Source organism: Peromyscus maniculatus, chromosome 20 (assembly GCF_049852395.1).
Source record: "Peromyscus maniculatus bairdii isolate BWxNUB_F1_BW_parent chromosome 20, HU_Pman_BW_mat_3.1, whole genome shotgun sequence".
Lineage (NCBI taxonomy): Eukaryota > Metazoa > Chordata > Mammalia > Rodentia > Cricetidae > Peromyscus > Peromyscus maniculatus.
Genome location: NC_134871.1, coordinates 23542155 through 23561090, shown reverse-complemented (window position 1 = coordinate 23561090; position 18936 = coordinate 23542155). Strand labels below are relative to the sequence as shown.

The 18936-nt window shown below is 44.2% G+C and overlaps 2 protein-coding genes across 2 annotated transcripts in view; one reads left to right on the top strand and one right to left on the bottom strand.

Annotated features, from left to right (window-relative positions):
• Positions 1 to 1188: 1188 nt before the first annotated feature.
• Positions 1189 to 17295, bottom strand: Slc25a32 (solute carrier family 25 member 32). Its single transcript, XM_006982823.4, has 7 exons — positions 16904 to 17295; positions 9287 to 9437; positions 6107 to 6192; positions 5580 to 5740; positions 3508 to 3621; positions 3090 to 3235; positions 1189 to 2146 (listed from the first exon to the last, which is right to left on the bottom strand). The coding sequence occupies exons 1-7, from the start codon at positions 17055 to 17057 to the stop codon at positions 2008 to 2010; spliced, it is 951 nt and encodes a 316-aa protein (XP_006982885.1). The 5' UTR covers positions 17058 to 17295; the 3' UTR covers positions 1189 to 2007.
• A 79-nt stretch (positions 17296 to 17374) lies between these two features.
• Positions 17375 to 18936, top strand: part of Dcaf13 (DDB1 and CUL4 associated factor 13) — a 29848-nt gene continuing 28286 nt past the window's right edge. Inside the window, exon 1 of the mRNA XM_006982824.4 lies at positions 17375 to 17612. Coding sequence (XP_006982886.1) covers positions 17543 to 17612 — 70 coding nt within the window. The 5' untranslated portion in view covers positions 17375 to 17542. The remainder of the gene's footprint in view (positions 17613 to 18936) is intronic.

Here is an 18936-nt window from a genome sequence, read left to right as displayed (position 1 = left end):
CTTCAATAGCCAACAGCTGAACTCTGTGTAAACGTTTCCAATGGCCTGAATCCAACTGGTCTGCTGACGTCTGTCATCAGTACCCCTGACAGAGGTGCCTCCATGCTGCTGAATGACTAACAGAGCTCTTGCAGAGCACTGTATGACCCTCCACGTTCCCAGTCATTTATTATGCAAGCTTATAAGCTCTCAGAGGACAAGAATTGTGTTATTAATTTAGGGTACTTAGGAGGATTCGAGTGACTATGATACCTCTAAAACTTTAACATCAACTGTAGCTTGCCTCTCCATACAGACACGGGCATCAGGGTCAATCTTATGCAAATACAGTATAACTCAGATGAAATGCATGATTTATAAAACATTCTAGCTGGGTGGTGGTGCCACAAGCCTTTATTCCAGCACTCGGGAGACAGAGGCAGGTGGATCTCTGTGAGTTTGAGGCCAGCCTGGTTTACAGAGCAAGTTCTAGGACATTCAGGGCTACACAGAGAAACCCTGTCTTGAAAAACAAAAACAAAAACACCAAAATTCTAGTTTCCTTAGCTGGGAGATATGAATTTTAAATTATGTTTTCCATTGTTTAAATATTCCCATAGGCTATAGTTTTTTGTAAACTACTAAACTCAGTGTAGTTTATTCTTTAAACAAGAATATGAGCTATACAAATAAAGTGTATGGTTATGACTATGTATAAAATAGTAATTTTAAAATTTCTAAGAATTCTTGGGAATACTGACTTATTGTCCCTGAATCTTAAAGAGTTACACACCAAGAATTTAGAAAACTTGCTGGAAACTTGCTTTTTGTTACAGTGTGTCACAATTTAAAAATGCACCATTGTCACTAAAAAAACACTCTAAAAAAGGGTAAAAATATTACAGTAAACGCAATTATTTGTAAATATAAATTATCTTTTCATTTTTATTTTAAAAACAATGCCATTTCCAAATATAGAAAATAGGCTTATTTTCAAAGACCTCTTTAAATATAGCTTTGATTATAATGTTTTATTTACAAAAATAATAGATGTTAGTACAACAGCATTGCAGCTGCTTATGAGAAGAAACTAGTGTTACTTCAGCAGCCTTTTGGGGGTAGGCCTTTATACCTGGGGATCTTCAAACCTAATTTGTATTTCAACCTGAATCTGAGCAACCAATGTAGAGGGATCCACAAATCTAAAAGTTAAGACAAAAAAGAATGTTTATTTATTTAGTTTTTTAACAAGCTCACAGCAAACACACCCTCTCTGAAATGGAACCCGGCATTCCTGATGAGTGATTTATAACCACACATGCTACATGTAGGTTTCATTGGATCCTGGAAGCTCAGACTTTATATACTCCAAGCACGTATTGTTTATGGCCAAAAAACAAGGTTGCGATGCAGAATCACACTTTAAATAATTAAGAAACGGAACGGCGAAAGATGGCAGCTATTTCTCAAGTAAACACATGAATCCTCCAGTTTCTGTAGTTAGTGTGTCCCACTGGATTAAAATGAAAGCACATTTATAATGGACTTTATTTCTAACAAAACCTCTCCATTCACAATGGGCTGGATCTGTATAACACCTTATTCCTAAGTCCCCCGCGTCTAATTTACCCTGAAAGGCAGCCATTCTTGTAAGAAGCCAGCTCCCTGCTATTGCACGTGGGTCAGTTTTAAAGCCAATCTAGGCAAGAGAGTTCAGAAAAAAAATTCATCTAATTATTTACAAATATTGCAAATTAGCTTCTAGTTCAACAATGAAATGAAAGACCTTGTCCATTCTCATACTGGCTATCGGCGTCGACATTATGCTGACGGTGTCCACTGCAGGCAGAGGCAGCCAAACCCCATACATAAGAGAAGCCCAGGCAGAAAACATCAAGATTTTCAGTCCTCTGACTTCTGATAGAGTCATGCTGAGCGTGAGGTGTGATGCTATTGTATTCTTCTGAGTACTGTGTTTCAAACAAAGGAGCTGGTTGCTGCCTCAAGCAGATACACTGGACTCTTCTTTTACCTTACTTTCTTTTCTCTGAAGTCACACAGAAAGTGTGAGACGTTCTCATAAACCACAAAGGTGATACAGCAGGCCGGAGTCACTCTGATCAAGTTGGGAACAATGCCTTTGTAAAATCCACTGATGCCTTCTTTCCTAAAGGAGGGACAGACACCTTAATTCCCTAAGTGCCAGTGTGAACACACCAACATTTCATTAACACAGATGAGCAGTCAAGCCTCACCCTACTTACATGTGGGTGTGTACAAACCATGTGTACAACGCCCTGAAGGAATTTGATTGACATGCCATCCATGTAACTTTTATAAACGGATGAAGGAAGAGGTAAGGACACCTCAGAGGAGAATGGACAGTGCCGTCTGTTTAGTGAGTCACTGGAATGTTCTACAAGGACGGTGGTGCTGGAGGCTGAGCAGATCTAAGGCAGGCACTTGGCCGTCTCTCATGGCAGCCCGGTGTGGGGGTTCAGGCCTCTAACCCTAGCACCCAGGTGGAGGCTGAGGCTGGAGGGACTGTGACGAGTCTAAAGTCTCTGGACTAGACACTAGGTACCACGATAATGAGCCAGTAAGAACGGCATCCAGAGACTCTCTCAGACAAACCAGCAAGCAGCAGTATGTCCGCAATCTCCTAACTGGTATCAGGGACACAAAAAACTAAATGTAGCTCACATGAAAAGTTTATTTCCTTAATGCCCAAAATAATTTATTCTCATGCATAATCTCTTCTACATACAGAGACAAGTCCTTGTAAAAGTTACAGGGCCAGTAGCAGGTACAGGCCTCAAACATATTTAACTAGCTTTCTGACTTCTTATATCCAATGTCAGTCAAATATTTTGCAACTTAAATTCTGTGCTGGTAAGTTTTCAAAGCACTGACACCTGCTTCATTGTTTTTATGACAACTTTGTAGGCCTGAACAGTCTGATTTTACCAATCAAGAACTCAGGCTTCAGAGACATATTGTGACACATACAGGAAACAGGAAAGTAAGGACGGCCAACCGTGCCTTTTCCACAGCACACTGGTCAATCCTAAAAACCTATCATGGAGTGGACAGTCTAGGCATGCTCTCACCTCCACGTCTTTATGATCACATCCATCACGCCGCCGTAAGACACATGCTGGTCCTGAAGACGGGCTCGCACAACTTGATATGGGTATGTTGCTGCTACAGCAAATATTTTGGATAGTGCTGCAACAGAAATATATTCTGCCGTGGTCTAAAATGAGAACATAAATAGCATTTCTTTAAAAGCAAAAAATTACATACAAAAAACCATTTAAATAAATAAAAAAATACTGTTCCTTCTTTAACACAGGTCTATTTAATATGGGGTTCTATTTAACATTTGTGCCATTAACTTATAAAATATTTAGCTGTTAGTTAAATTAGTGACAGAGTATTTATTATGATAGCAATACTGTCAAAGTAAACTTATTAAAAATCTTCCACCCATTTAGTGCCCACATTACTTTAAAGGGACCCTCTCACCAGCTGGGCTTCTGGCAATCTATTGATGTGTTTGTTGTACTTCAACTTAAGCAGTTCATACGCCATAAACTGAAGGGCGCCATGTGATGTTCCAAACAGCCCAGGGATAAATCCCTAAAGGGAACGGTAAAGAAAAGCAAAATTAAACAGCTTGAATGAAAGACAGACTTAAAATATTTTCATATTATTTTATGTAAATTCACCTACGTTTTACATAAATCCCATTTTAATACATGGTACTAAGAACACTGCAGGCCGGGTGTCAGTGGCGCACGCCTTTAATCCCAGCACTCGGGAGGCAGAGCCAGGCGGATCTTGTGAGTTCCAGGCCAGCCTGGTCTACAGAGCGAGATATAGGTCAGGCTCCAAAGCTACACAGAGAAACCCTGTCTCAAAAAGCCAAAAAGAAAGAACAGTATTGCAGGAGCTGGAGAGATGGCTCAGTGGTTAAGAGCACTGTCTGCTCTTTCCAGGGGCCCTGGGTTCAATTCCCAGCACCCACATGGCAGCTCACAACTGTCTCTAACTCCCGTTCCAGGGGATCCAGCACCCTCACACAGACATACATTCGGGCAAAACACCAATGCACATAGGCTAAATAAATCACTTTAAAAAAAAAGAAGCACAGAAGAACAGTACTGCCTTCTTTTCTCATGGGTTGTTTTTCTTCAAATACTATATATACGAACATGAAAAAGACCCATACTATCAATAATTGGGGTTTGAATAGGAGGTTAAATTTACTAAAAAAAAATAAAAACAGAAACAAGCTAATGATATCTCAAAGGCTTGTACAAAGGTATTCTCAGAGAAAAGGGTAAGAAGTGAGGCAAGAAAATACAGAACTGAATGATACAATTCCAAACAAAACTGCCTATAGATAGATCAGTAAGTAATCCATAACCTCAAGTTTATAATGCTAGTGATTTTAAAGCTATTACATAATTCTTAAAAAATAAAGTAAAATTTCCTACTTTTCCAACCTTCAGCCTAAACAGAAGACAGGAAAGGACTGTGACGGTTAATCTTCTCGTCAGTGCCTGGGAGAGGCGGTGTGGGTGTGCATGTGAGGGTGGTACACACACCCAGCACACAGATACACACTCTGTGAGCTGCAGAGCTGGAGTCGGGTCAGACAGAAAAGGAGAAAGCCAGGCGAGCTCCTGCATATGGGTCCTTTGTTTCCGGAGCGTGGGGCTGCTCTGCCCGTCACCACCCCAGACCGTGACCGACACCTCTGACCCTGCAAGCCATCTAAGTTCTCCTTCTCTCACACACTGTGCCCAGAGTGATACAAAGTAACTAATAGAAAGAGAAATTAAGGCAAGAGAGAAAAGGACAAAACTGGAAACAGATTTTGCTGCCATTAGGAAGAAATTTCAAATATACTACATTCACTGGGCAGTGAGAGACAAGAGGATCTCTGTGAATTTGGAGCCAACCTGGTCTACAGAATGAGTTCCAGGACAGCCATGGGTAAACAGAGACACGCTGTCTCAAAAACCTATATATATATATACACACACACACTCATACTCAATTCCCAGCGCTGAGGAGACAAACAACCACCAGGCAAGGGCTGCCCTTCCTTTTGGTGGTTATTTTTAAAGTCATGTTATACTTACAGTCAGTAACAACAAGACCCTGCTGAGAGCCCCGACCTCTTCTCCACACACAGTCAGACAACCTCCCAGGGCTACAGTAAGCAAAGGGTGATCTAAGTGCATGACTCACTAAAGACACCTGACAAATCAAAGTCTTGGAGACAGAGGACACACAGCTTAAAGAACAATTTCAAAATTATAAACAAAATTCCCACTTCATTCAGTTATTTCGTGCATAAGTTTGGTTTCTTTTTAGGACCAAACACAGGGCATTCAGAAGTGAACAAAAGAGCCGCCAGTGTGGTGGCATGTGCCTGTAGCCTCCCAACCGCAGTCTCAGATCGGAGGCGGAGTCAAGGCAGACTGGGCTATACGGCAAGACTTCATCCCCAAAACAAAAGCAAAAGCGAAAGCCAGTATTAATTGTAGTTTCCAGTTATTCAAAGTAGATTCATGATCATTTGTTACCTTGTACAATCCACGCATGCCTTCATATTTATATATTTTCACAAGTGCGTCAAACATTCCTTTGTACTGTCTCTCCGAGGGGTTAACAACACCACTGTACTGTAACATAAGGCGAGTTTTCGTCACCCATAGTGGGTTTGTAATGCAGAGAGTCATGGCTCCTAAAATCATATTTAAAGATTAATTAGCATACAGGTACTGATTCACTTAATCCAAATTAGGAATAGTTCATTAGAAAAGAACATTTTTTTTTCAACAGTGTGCACATAGCATAAAGCAGGCCCACCTTAGTCTAGAGACTCCTAACTTCACAGGATTAGATGACCACATTTAAACCTCTAATGTTTAACAAGGATGAGGAGGTTTTAAAAAAAGGAAAGAAACATCAAGCCTGGCGGCAAAAGGTCACAAGCCCAACCTGGGCTACAGATGGAGACCTTCAGTCAACACATTCAAGCCCCCGCCGCCGCCGCCGCCGCCGCTGCCCAAGGAATTGAGTTTGGAAGGTGATGTCATCATTGCCTTACCAGCTTCAGCAGCTGAGACGAGGTATTCTACTGCCTCTAACTGTTCAGTTCTTCCCTCTGTCTTATATGATTTGATGGCGTTGTAACTAAAAATATTAAACACAAGCAGTTGAATTTGAACACGAGTCATAGAGCAAAGGTCCACTTTAGAGCATCATCTCTAAAGAAAAAGTCAATGCATAATGAAACCACAAACTGAGACCTCATTTAACAACAGATATGCCGGAAATGGCTCACAGTGGATTATACTACCCTCCCATAAACAAATACACCTAGGAACACACACACACACACACACACACACACACACACACACACACACACACACACACACGTGAAATAGTCTAGTTACACCGTCCGCCATTAATAGCAGCACAAGACAAGAGGGAGAAGGAAAGGATGCTGTGGTGCTATGGACCTTGGCACCAGGCGAACACACGCTCAGCAACAGGAATCAGCGTTCTGACAGGCAGAGAGGTGAACACGCACTGGATCCTTTAACAGACTGACGAGGACACTGGCGTACTAACAGCCGTAACAAAGTAAGTGTCAACAACAGTGTCCTGAGGTGTTCAGAGACGGACTGAGAGATCCCAGAAGTCCCTGTGCAAGAGTGTCATGGACTGGGTGTTGAGGCAGCAGGGTTTCAACAGGGAAAGAGAGAGCTAGATATCTAGTGATAGATAGAGAGGGATGCACTCTAGGAGAAAGAGGCCACAGAAGGGCAGGCTGAGATTTAGGTCTTGCTTGGCAGCAAACAGCCACTAAATGTTTCTGAGCAGGAAAGACAAACCAGGCCTGCTTTTTTTGTTTGTTTGTTTGTTTTTGTTTTTTTTGTTATTTATATGGTAAATCAAAATTTCTATTATGTGTGCCCACAGAAACTGGAGCTGGAACTACAGGCTGTTGTGAGCTGTTTAATGTAGGAGTGGGACTCAAACTCCGACTCTCTGGAAGATCAGCAAGCTGAGCCATCTCTCCAGTCCCTATTCTGTTCTCTGAGGCAGGTCTTCTGTGAGCCAGGCTGGCCTCAAAGTCACTATGAGTAAAGGATGACCTTGAACTCCTGATCTTCTTGCCCCTATCTACCTGGGAGTAGAGATGTATTACCAGGCCCCAATTTCTTTAACCCAATGTTGCTGTGGGATGGTCTGTATGTTAAATTGCTCTGTTTGGTCAATAAATAAGACACTGATTGGCCAGTGGCCAGGCAGAAAGTATAGGCAGGACTAACAGAAGGGAGAATTGGAACAGGAAGGCAGAGAGAGAGAGACTGCCAGCCGCCGCCATGACAAGCAGCATGTGAAGACGCCGGTAAGCCATGAGCTACATGGCAAGGTATAGATTTATGGAAATGGATTAATTTAAGCTATAAGAACAGTTAGCAAGAAACCTGCCATGGCCATACAGTTTGTAAATAATATAAGCATCTGTGTGTTTATTTTATAAGTGGGCTGTTGGACTGCCAGGGCTTGGCAGGACCCAGAGAGAAGCTCTCCAGCTACACAATGTCCACTTTCCTCTGCAAAGATTTTGTTTGGGAGCAACCTATTCTATTGTAAGAAATCCTTGTCATATAATACTTTATTCACACAGCCTGTTCTTAGATACTCTTGGGGATACACACACACACACACACACACACACACACACACACACACACACACACACACACACAGCATTATAAATTTGAGTTGTATAGAGTAAATGCTTCCTTTTATAAGAGTTGTCTTAAGGCTGGGCAGCGGTGGCACATGCCTTTAATCCCAGCACTCAGGAGGCAGAGGCAGGTGGATCTCTGAGTTCGGGGCCAGCCTGAGCTACAGAGTGAGTTCCAGGACAGGCACCAAAACTACACAGAGGAACCTGTCTCAAAAAACCAAAAAAAAGAAAGAGTGAGCAAGCTGCCTTGGTCTCTCAGAGCACTAGAACAGTGACTAAGACACATAGTGGACTGCCCAGGCCAGAAGCTCACCGCAGCAGCGCTCACTCCCCCGCACAGCATCGTGCTTTGTGATCATGCCCTTTTATACTCAATAAGGTGGATGGACCTGCTCAGGAGCTTGCTGCGGTTTCTTTAAGGGGAATGCACCAGGTGTTATTCCCAAGAGTGACAGTATCTGACAGGTAAATGAGCTATGAAGATGATGGGGCAAGTCAAGTAAGAGGCCTGTGGAGTGCATCTCCACTCTTGTAGGAATCTGGCATTGCTACCCCTTCCCAACAGGGATCTTCTGGATGCATGTTCTTACACATACTCCCACGTCTATCCCTCCTGCTTTTAAACTTCATTATGCATCAACTGGGATTCTCGCTGAGGATAAATATATAACCATGTTATGATACTTCAGTACTTAAGACTTTTCTACTTGGGGAGTATTCTGGAACTAATCTCTTATACACAAGAAAATAGTTTCCTTAAAGGACTGAATTCAAGGATTGAAATTTGTGGGATTCATCTTAAAAAACAATTTCAGGTTCCCACTGTAACACTTACAAAACCACTAATAAATAACCAGTTAATTCATCTCTTTCTAGTCTATTTTGGCTGTTAAAAGTGCACCAGAGTACTAATATGGTCACAGCACCTCAGAATTCCTGAAGAGGTTGTAAAGGGTCACTGTAAATTAGAATTAGCAGTTTTTCCAATGGCTTTACCTAAAACAAAAAGCTCTTTAATGCTGTTGCCCACAGCGATCAGCTGAACCTTTAACTTTCCTGAATACATTTCAAAGCAATGGTTTCCTTTTTTGGGAAGGGTGGGGGTGGGAAGGGGGTTTGCTGAGACAGGGATTCTCTGTGTAGCCCTGTTATCCTGGAACTCATTCTCTAGACCAGATTGACCTCGAACTCAGAGGCCTGCCTCTGCCTCCTGAGTGCTGAACTAAAGGTGTGTGCCACCACCACTGGCCCAAAGCAACAGTTTCTGAGGATGTTTGTCCATCTCTCCATGTTTCCTTCTTCCTGTTAGCAACTCTGTCCCAGGTTAAATATCTCTGATAACAGTTGGCAGACAGGAAACTAACAAGCTACTTTGCTTTCTAATCCTTCCAATCATAAAAAAAAAAGAAAAGAAAAGGATTAAATGAGTCATCAATCACACGTGTGAAAAAAGGTAGTAAGCAGAAAACATTAAAGCAAAGATTCCTCTTAATGTCAAGGCCCCCCAGATCTACTCACAAGAAAAAGTAGAGTCCCCAGGATAAACCTGCACCCCACACATTTGGGGCTACTCCTTGGTAAAGTCCTCGTAGTCCATCAACTTTCCAAATGGTAGTCAAGCAATGTAAAATTCCTTTATATTTTGGCCTTACTTCCAGTCCATCGCTCACTGCATTGGAGAACACAGAGGTGAGAAGAGGGCTGCTCACGAGTCACACACAGACACAACACACAAACAACACACAGCCAGGTCCGGCACGGAGGTAAGGGGAAAGGAAAACCTCCGGGGGAGGGAATTCTTTTAAGGATATTAGTATCTCTAAGTTAGTACATCTATCAAAGTACTCAGCCAGCCAGGCAGTGGGGGTAAGCAACTTTAATCCCAGCGCTCAGGAGGCAGAGTCAGGTGGATCTCTGTGAGTTCGAGGCCAGCCTGGGCTGAGTGAGTTCCAGGAAAGGCACAAAGCTACACAGAGAAACCCTGTCTCGAAAAACCAAATAAATAAATAAATAAATAAATAAATAAATAAATAAAAGTACTCAGCCAAGAGCATATGAAAACCTCTAGCATTTCAGGAAGTGCCCCTCAAATAGCTCCAACACTTGTGTGTTTGTTACAGATACTCATGATTATGAATTCAAATGTTTAAAGTCATTACTCAGGAGCTGGAGAGATGGCTCAGTGGTTTGGAGCACCTGTTGCTCTTGCAGAGGACCTGAGTGTGATCCTCAGCACCCACATGATGGCTCACAACCACCTGTAGCTCTAGTTCCAGGGGATCTGACACCCTCTTGTGAACTCTGTGGGCACCAGGCCAAATGGTACATACACATAAAATAAAAATATTACTTAAAAAAAAAAAAGTCAGCTGCTTCATTCTACCAAGCATGCCAGCAAGATCTGAGGGGGAGCAGGGAAGGAGTCTGGAGGAAGGACAACCTACTCCTGGACATTCTCTCTTTACGCCACGTACACAGTCAGAATATAAAGTACCAGAGTACTTCACTTGAACATTATTTTCTAAAAGTGAACCGGTTTCCTCCACCCTTTCCCAAACCGTTCTTATTCTAGGTCCCACACAGCTCAACCAATGGCACCACTATCTATAGAGACACTTTTGGGGACCAGTCACCACCCTCTTCTTTCCTTTTAATTAAACAATCTTAAAAAGAAAGAAAGGCCCTTTTTATCTTTCTTTTCTATCACATAAAGCTCTCTTGGATCTGTCTACATCTCAGAAAACGTTGCCATCTGTTTTTAAGCAGCAGTAGTATTTTGAAATACAGAGTGCTACTATGCCTGGGTAAATTTGGCATTTCTTTTTATTCTGCTTCTATAGGAAATGAAAAATACATTTGAAACAGGATAATTTGGGGGAATGAGGGATGCTTAACTTGACTATGGGCAGGTTGTAGGAAAACAATATGGAACAATGCAGTATCAACAATGGCTTTATTGTTAAGAAGTCACTTAATCCTGGAAGTAGAGTATTAAGTATTCTCAATAATAAGGAACATTCCATATCATGCATATGATATCAAATTATAAAATCACATTCTACATTTTATAATTCTATGATACAAATGACAATTTTATTTTATATAGTTTCACATGTTCCTTTCTTCCCCACTCTAGAACTTATAGACATTTCTCCTGGTAGACTTCCCCAAATAAGATGTTGAATAAATGTGATTACTGTCCATCTCACGTCATCCTGTCATTTCTACACTCGCTCTCCTCTCTGATGTGTGAACCATTTCTCATCTTTTTAAAGATTTATTTATTTATTATGTATACAATGTTCTGCCTGCACACCAAAAGAGGGCACCAGATCTCATTACAGGTGGTTGTGAGCCACCATGTGGTTGCTGGGAATTGAACTCAGGTCCTCTGAAAGAGCAGCCAGTGCTCTTAACCTCTGAGTCATCTCTCCAGCCCCTCATTTCTCATCTTTTAAATCAATGTTTTAGGTTTAGCATGTAAGGAAATGGGTTTCATTACAGCATTTTTACATGAATGTGTCATTATACCGTTTCCGTTTCATCCTTCTCTCCCACTCCTCTCTTTCATATGCCCTGTTCCCTCGCTCTGGTCTGCTCATCTCTCTCTCTGTCTCTCTCTCTGTTTTTCAAGACAGAATTTCTCCGTATAGTTCTGGCTGTACTAGAACTCACTCTGTAGACCAGGCTGGCCCTGAACTCACAGAAATCCACCTGTCTCTGCCTCCAGACTGCTGGGATTAAAGGTATGTAACATCACCGACTGGTGTTCTGTTTATCTTTTTCCTAATAAAAAGTTCTCCTAAGAATATTCTGTAAACCACACATATCCTGTGTGGTTTCTTAGTACTTCTTTACCATCAGCCACTAGAAAGGGAAGTGATTCGGGTCAAAGTATATAAATGCAAATTTAGAAATACACAGTGAAAGTGCCTTCCAACAAGTTCACACCAATTACAGTCTTTTACATGTAAGCATTGCCCCCACCTGCTACTGTACAGACTGGGGCCCGGCAAGCAGTCGGTTCCCTTCCTCACTAACCTGTCGATGTCACACTAGGAGTTGAGGCTAAAGTGCACTGGGCTATGTGGGGAGCCTGGCCTGGGAACCTAATTTCCTTTATTAATTACATGGTCTTAACCCCTCTGAGCTCCTTTCTGAAGTGGGTATACTATCATCTATTTCCTACATTTTATACCTTTACACAAGATACAAACTTTCAGACAAAAAGCAAAACGAAGTTCCTCTGCTTTTCATAGGTACAACCAGTGCTTGCTGTACTGCTGGAGAGTTAATCTTAGTAATAACGGTGAATAACAGGAAACAATGACGGGGTGCCGGTCTCTAGAAGGACGGGAAAGGCTTACAGCTAGACAGCTGAATAGCAAATACAAGCACGCTGCCCCACACCCTGCAATCTGGGAGGAGAACTGGAGATTTGGTGACACCAATGTTGGGCTGGTGGAGGAAGAAATGGTAGGGAATTAGTGTGGAAGCAAGGGTGGGGTGGGGCAGAGGCTGTGGAGAGAACTGTATCATCTCCAAAGCTCACGTAAAACCCTAGTTCTCAATGTCACAGCACCTGCAGCCGGCCTTTCTGGGGAGTGAAGATTGAAAGGCTATCTGCAAGCCAAGGACAGGTTCACACTAGGAACCAATCCCACTAGCACTTGATCCTGGACTTCTGGTTCCCAGATCCCCAAGAGAAAACACTCTTGGTGTTGTTTAAGCCATTCTGTCTGTTAGTGGTGTTTTGTTGCAGTTCACCTAACTACAAAGTTTCTAAAACAAACAAACAAACAAACAAACAAACAAAACAACCTCCCTCCCCCCAAAAAAATCCAAAACCCACCTAAGTTTGGCTGTGATTTCAAGGCATTATCTTCTCAAATTTGTGTCCATTATGTCTAAAAGAATCACATAGATGTTTTGAGAGAGGAAATTGCTTCCTCTTTTCCTTTCCCCATGTAAAAAAACAAACAAAACAGACAGGCATGGAGGTGTAAGCTTTTAATCCCAGCACTGGGAGGCAGAAGCAGGATGATCTCTAAAGGCAGGCTGATCTCTGAGTTCAAGGCCAGCCTGGCCTACTGAGCGAGTTCCAGGACAGCCATAGCAGTTACACAGAGAAACCCTGTCTTGAAAAACCAAACTGAAACAAAACAAAAGAAAAAAACATAATAGTTGCTCTACTATCAGGGTAAAAATTTCATTATATACATACAAAGAAAAGGTAATTGTGGCGTCCTCAAGTGGAATGAATTTGAAGGCAGAGAAAACAAGCGACTATTGAGATGAAGACCTGAATGAGGGTCTACCTAATGTCAAATAGAAGTTGTTACACCAGCAGTGAGTTTTAGTCTAAATGATCTGAGGAATTTCATACAAGCAGTGATCTCACATCACTGAAACAGCTGGTGGTAACACTGGAAGATGCCAGAGACAGTAACTGAGGAAAGAAGCTGGTACATGGGAGGAGCCGAGACAGAAGGCAGTCACTGACATCAGTCTGAGGAACGACAGTAAGTATACTGGCTTTACATACTACGTAGTCCCACCACCTCGGGACAAACTGTTTGAGGAGCTGGCTCGGTCACAACTGAAGAGCCTGTTTCTAATTAATACATTCCCTTTACTTGTGTTTAAATGGATAATTCTACTTTTTTTGTGATACTAGGTGTTGAGCTTAACACTTCCGGGTGTGCCTAGGCGAACACGCAACCCTGAGCTCATCCACAATATCACCTATCTAACCTCTTTCAACCAGAATGTCTCAGCCACGCTGTCACTGAGTTTCATTGCAGAGTACCACCACCTTGCCAGGCCTAATTCTGCATTCCTGTAATTTCCAGTTGACCTATGCCTGACCTCAGGACCAACTCACAACTGGAGTTCTCTTCCCCATGAAACGCAACTAGTTCCTTCACCTTTCTTACATGACATTTCTATTCTCTTTAAAACTGTGGACACTGGCACTCCAGTGGATTTGGGAGTCAATGAATTGTTTGGTTTCATAACACACACATTTAGGACTGACCTTCCTCCTCATTGCTAGACAATAATTTTATTAAGTGGGCTTAATTCTATGAAAGCACAGAATCTAGGAATTATTCAGTACTGATGCCTGTTGATGACTGTATTGGTTAGTTTTATGTCAATTTGACACAGCTAGTTATCTGGAAAGAGCAACCTCAAGTGAGAAACCGCCTTCATCTAGAATGCCCGTAGGCCAGTCTGTAGGACACTTTCTTGATTAATGGTGGAGGTGGGCTCAGGCCACGCTGTGGAGGTGTGGAGGTGGGGCTGCCACCTTCCTCCACCCTCCCACCCCCCTCACCCCCCCACCCCCCCACAGGTAGTCTTGAGCTGTGTAAGAAAGCAGCCTTAGCAAGCCTTGAGAAGCAAGCCAGGAAGCAGCTCTCCTTCCCAGCCTCTGCATCAGCTCCTCCTCTGGGTCACTGCCTTGCATTCCTCTGCCCTGACTTCCCTGGATGATGGACTATAAAGCTGTAAGAAGAAATAAACCTTTCCTCCCTGAGGTGCCTTGTTTTATCACAGCAACAGAAACCCTAACTAAGACGACTCAACTTCTCATCTTCCCAAATTCCTCTTTCCTATCACCATCCGAACTGCAGGTTTCACTACTACTCAGGCCTGCTTTGATGTGGGAAGGACTTCAATTAGGGGTTACTATCTAATCTTACCTCCTCATTCTGTCTCTAACCACCTTATTTGTCTTACTAACACTCTGCTCGATTTAAGATAATGAATCTTCACCGGGCGGTGGTGGCGCACGCCTTTAATCCCAGCACTCGGGAGGCAGAGGCAGGCGGATCTTTGTGAGTTCGAGGCCAGCCTGGGCTACCAAGTGAGTTCCAGGAAAGGCGCAAAGCTACACAGAGAAACCCTGTCTCGAAAAACAAAAACAAAAACAAAAAACAAAAAACAAACAAAAAAAAAAAGATAATGAATCTTCTCAGGTACGGAGGTTTCCCTTGCCTCAGGCTTGGTCAACTTCGTAGCTATGTCTGAACACCGGCTTGGCCAACCCTTTCCTTAAAAATCTCAACTCCTCCTTCTGTTCCTAGAGGGAGGCTGTGTGAGAGGGACGCCAGGCCACAGACCCACACCTCCAGAAGTCTGAAATTCTTGATTCATGTTCAAGCCACCGTGAGCAGGGATTCGGAGTTAATGTGGAGCATGGTTAAGTGAAAGACAGTTTTAGAGTGAAGTTGCTGAACTCAAATCTCAGGTTGGTGTTTGCAACCTTGTGACCTGGGCTTACTCAACTGCTGCAGCCATCATCTGCATAAAGGGGATAATAAAGTCCTAGTAAATGTTCAATGAAAGTTACTGCCAACAGTCATAACTGTTTATTATAACAATTATTTACAGATGCATGTCAAACTCCATGGAATTATACGTCTTTGTGGTATCCACAAGTATCACCTATTTTTCGCCACAAACTGTCTTGTCTCCTCTCTGGTTGCCAAAATATTAATCTTGTTGAGAACTTTAATAGTCACAGAACCTTTAAAGATACATACAAGCCACCTATGTTTCTTTTTTAAATATTTACCTTTATTATTTTAAATTGTCTATATGTGTCCCTGTGTGGCTATGTGCATGTGAGTGCAGGTGGGAGCAGAGGCCCGAGGTGCTGGATTTCCCTGAAGCTGGAGTTCCAGACAGTTGGAGTCACCTTCTCAAAGAGGGTGCTGGAAATGCAACGTGGGTCCTGCGGGAGTGCTAGCCATCTCTTCAGCCCCAGCTTTCTTTATATATATATAGTCTATTTGTGCTGTTGTTTTGTATTCGTATTTATTCTACTTTGCTCTTGACTTTATGTTGTGTAGAATTCTCTTACGTAAGTTAGGCCAATTAGATTTTTAAGTTCCCTGACAGCAAGAAACTGTTCATACTTCTGTAGCTCGGATACTATTGTTCAAACAGTAAGACATACATACATACATCAAGTAGATTGAATGAAATTAAAATACTCTACTAAAGCCATTTATAAAACTTTTATTTTTCAAGGAAGAATGTGGCTTGTTTTATGTGTGTGTGTGTGTGTGTGTGTGTGTGTGTGTATATATATATATATATATATATATATATATATACATATATACACATATGCCACCCCCTGTTCCCCATCCTCCCCTTCTTCCGCCCCCCCCCCACCTCCCCATCCCACTCCCACCCACTCCTCAGAGTGGGTAAGGCCTCCCTTGGGTATTCAACATAGGCTGGCATACCAAGTTGGGGTGGGTCCAGGTTCCTCCCCACTGCATCAAGGCTGAGTAAGGCATGGCATCATAGGGAATGGGATCTAAAAAAGCCAATTCGTCCTGGTCCGATTGCCAGGGGACCCACAAACAGATCAAGCCACACATCTGTCACCCTCATGCAAGGGGCCTAGTGCGGTCCCATGCCGGCTCTCTAGCTGTCAGTCCAGAGTCCGTGGGCTCCCACTAGCTGGGGTCAGCAGTCTCTGTGGTTTTTCCCATCATGATCTTGTCCCCATGGCTTGTAATAATTAAAATAACAGAAAATGGGCTCTAAATAGTTACCAAAGAGCACCTGTGAAATTCGACTTGGCGTTAATTCCTAAAATGCCGTGCTAATTTCCAAATACTTAACCCGCACTTGGATGCAGTTATTTAGAGTACAGCAGCTCCTCTTTCCTTCACTGGACGATGCATACTTCAAGAATATTTTTATCCCAAACTTAGTCCTTACTCTTTGCGGAGGACTATGCTCCAGCTCAAGGACTTGCACTTTAGTTTGACTTTACACAGCCCAACACGTGGCTGCCCTAAGACTTCAAATTACCTTCAACAGCGAATGACTCGCACGCACCGGGGTCAAATGGGACGCTCTCCTTTCTCTCCACCTTCACTCACTTTCCCCAGCCCTTAGGGTTACGGGGCTCGGGGAAGGCCGAGGCCAGGTACAGTAACTGGGGTTCCCTTCCTAAATCTTCGCTCCGGGCACCGCAAGTACTCAGCATCATCTTCGGGGCCCTCCTCCTTGCAGCATGGAGGTTGGGGAGACCGAGTTTCCTTTGGGGGTCCGGTGCCTCCCGGGGGCTGACAGCGGGGGAAGCGGCCCGCGGCGTGGGCGGGCTCTTACCAGCGAAGCGGATCTTGACGAGGTCCAGCGGGTGCAGCGCCAGGTTGGACAAGACCCCGCCGCTCACGCCAGCCACCAGGTTCTCGTACCGGACGTGGCGGAACACCGTGCTCCACGCCGCCGACCCGGCCGCCGACTGGCTTTGACCTGTCATGGGCTCGGGGCTCGTCGGCACTACGGCGCCTAGCGCCGCCGACGTGGGGCGAGATGTAGTGGCTGCCACCGTGACGACAGTCGCGGCGGCCCGGGGCCAGGAACGCAGGACGCGAGTCCACTTCCGGGAGCGGAGCCCGGGGCCCGGCAGCAGCGGAGCAGGGAGACCCGCGGGGCCGAGCGGCGGGAGGGAGCACGAGCGGGGGCGGGCCCGCCCGGCCACGCCCACAGCTGCCGCGGGCCCGCCCCCGGGACGTCACGCCCCCAGGACGTCACGCCAGCGACGGCGGAAGGACCGCCCCAACCCCGTTCGGAGCCACTACGGAACGCCGCGGGGTCCAGCCGAGCCAGCCGGCTGCGGCGCGGCGGGGCCACGTGACGGGAAGAAGCCCGCGGAAGGCGGAAGAAGTAGTAGGTCTGCGCGGAGCCCGCCGTCAGCCGAACCCGGCCGAAGGCTCGTGGAGTCTGAGACTCAGAGCCGCCGAGATGAAGGTGAAAATGCTGAGCCGGAACCCCGACAACTATGTCCGCGAAACCAAGCTGGACATACAAAGAGGTGAGACGAGCTGAAGCCGAGGAAGGAGCGCCTGCCCGGGCTACCTGGATCTGGCAGCTTTCGAGCTGTGTCCACACAGGGAGGGCTGTGGAGGAACTGAGTTGCAGACGACATCTCAGTAACTTTTTTAGCATTTCCCTCTAGTGGGAAGTAGTTACGTCTAGGAGGAGTGCTTCCCGTTTTCAGCCTGTGTCCGTCGTTCTGTGTCCGGGTTTCTAGCTGTTGGAAAGTGGAGTTTGAGCCAAACTCGTGAGTTAAGGCTTCGAGATTTTTTAAAACTTAGCTGCTGCTTTCGGCACTTAGATCATCTACTTCTGGAGAAGGAAAGGAAAAAAGATGAGAGATTTAAAGCGGTCAGTTTTCACATTACTACTCTTGGGAGTTTGAGGAGAGAACGGTTAAAATGAAGTTGGTGAGGTTTATTTATCTTTCCTGGTCTGCACCCCGTTAGTATGCCGACGCTTTATGAGTTAGTTCTTGGTAACGTAAATGACAAGAGACCAGTCTTGTATGAACAGATCATTCCAACTGAAGGGAATAGTGATAACTAAGGCATAGGAAAGAAGTATCATGTCTTTAGAGTTAATGAGAGTAAGTGATAGAAGATGGAGCTGGAACATCTAGCTTGTTACTAGAGGTTATCAACGTGTGTGTGTGTGTGTGTGTGTGTGTGTGTGTGTGTGTGTGTGTGTGAGAGAGAGAGAGAGAGAGAGAGAGAGAGAGAGAGAGAGAGAGAGAGAGAGAGAATGAATTGCTGAAATGTGGTATATGGTCCCCGCACCCAAGGTAAGTTAACAAGATAATATTTCTTAAATGCAAACCAGATTTGTTACTTGGATTTGATATTATCTTGAGTCTTCAAACCTCGCTGGCTTTTTCTTCACCACTTCCACCAATCAGTGTGTTGCTGGTAAGTAGCTTATGCTACCCTTGCCAGCACCGGTGCATTACAGCCTTTCTCTGTGAGCTGTACCTATGGGAGCTTTCTTTCAACCATAATCTCTCCATACTTACGCCCTGCACATGCCCTCCTGCATTTCAGTACCTCTTCTGTGTTTCCAGTACCTATTTTTTGGTTTCTGTGAATGCTTATCACAGTGTCTCATTGTCGGCAGCAGTAAGCTTGCTGCCTTAATTTTAAATGCCCTTTTTTGTCCTGTCCCAGTTAAGTTGTTTGTGTGAAAAATGTGCAGTTGGGTTCCGGAGGGTGCTGGGGTTCAGTTCCCCTGTGGTTTTTCCTGTTTGGAAAACAGTGTCAGGCTTGCCTACAGATACAGAGTAAACCATTCCTTGACCCCTGCTGTTAGAGGGGTATATAAGCCCA

What these genes read in the sequence shown, in the direction of transcription:
- Slc25a32 (XM_006982823.4), bottom strand. Translation starts at nt 17,057, where the DNA reads ATGACAGGTCAAAGCCAGTCGGCGGCCGGGTCGGCGGCGTGGAGCACG. An exon ending in GCATGCGTGGATTGTACAAG is followed by an intron (nt 3,622 to 5,579) that starts GTAACAAATGAT and finishes CGTTCCCTTTAG; the next exon opens with GGATTTATCCCTGGGCTGTT. An exon ending in GTGATCATAAAGACGTGGAG is followed by an intron (nt 2,147 to 3,089) that starts GTGAGAGCATGC and finishes TCCCTCCTTTAG; the next exon opens with GAAAGAAGGCATCAGTGGAT.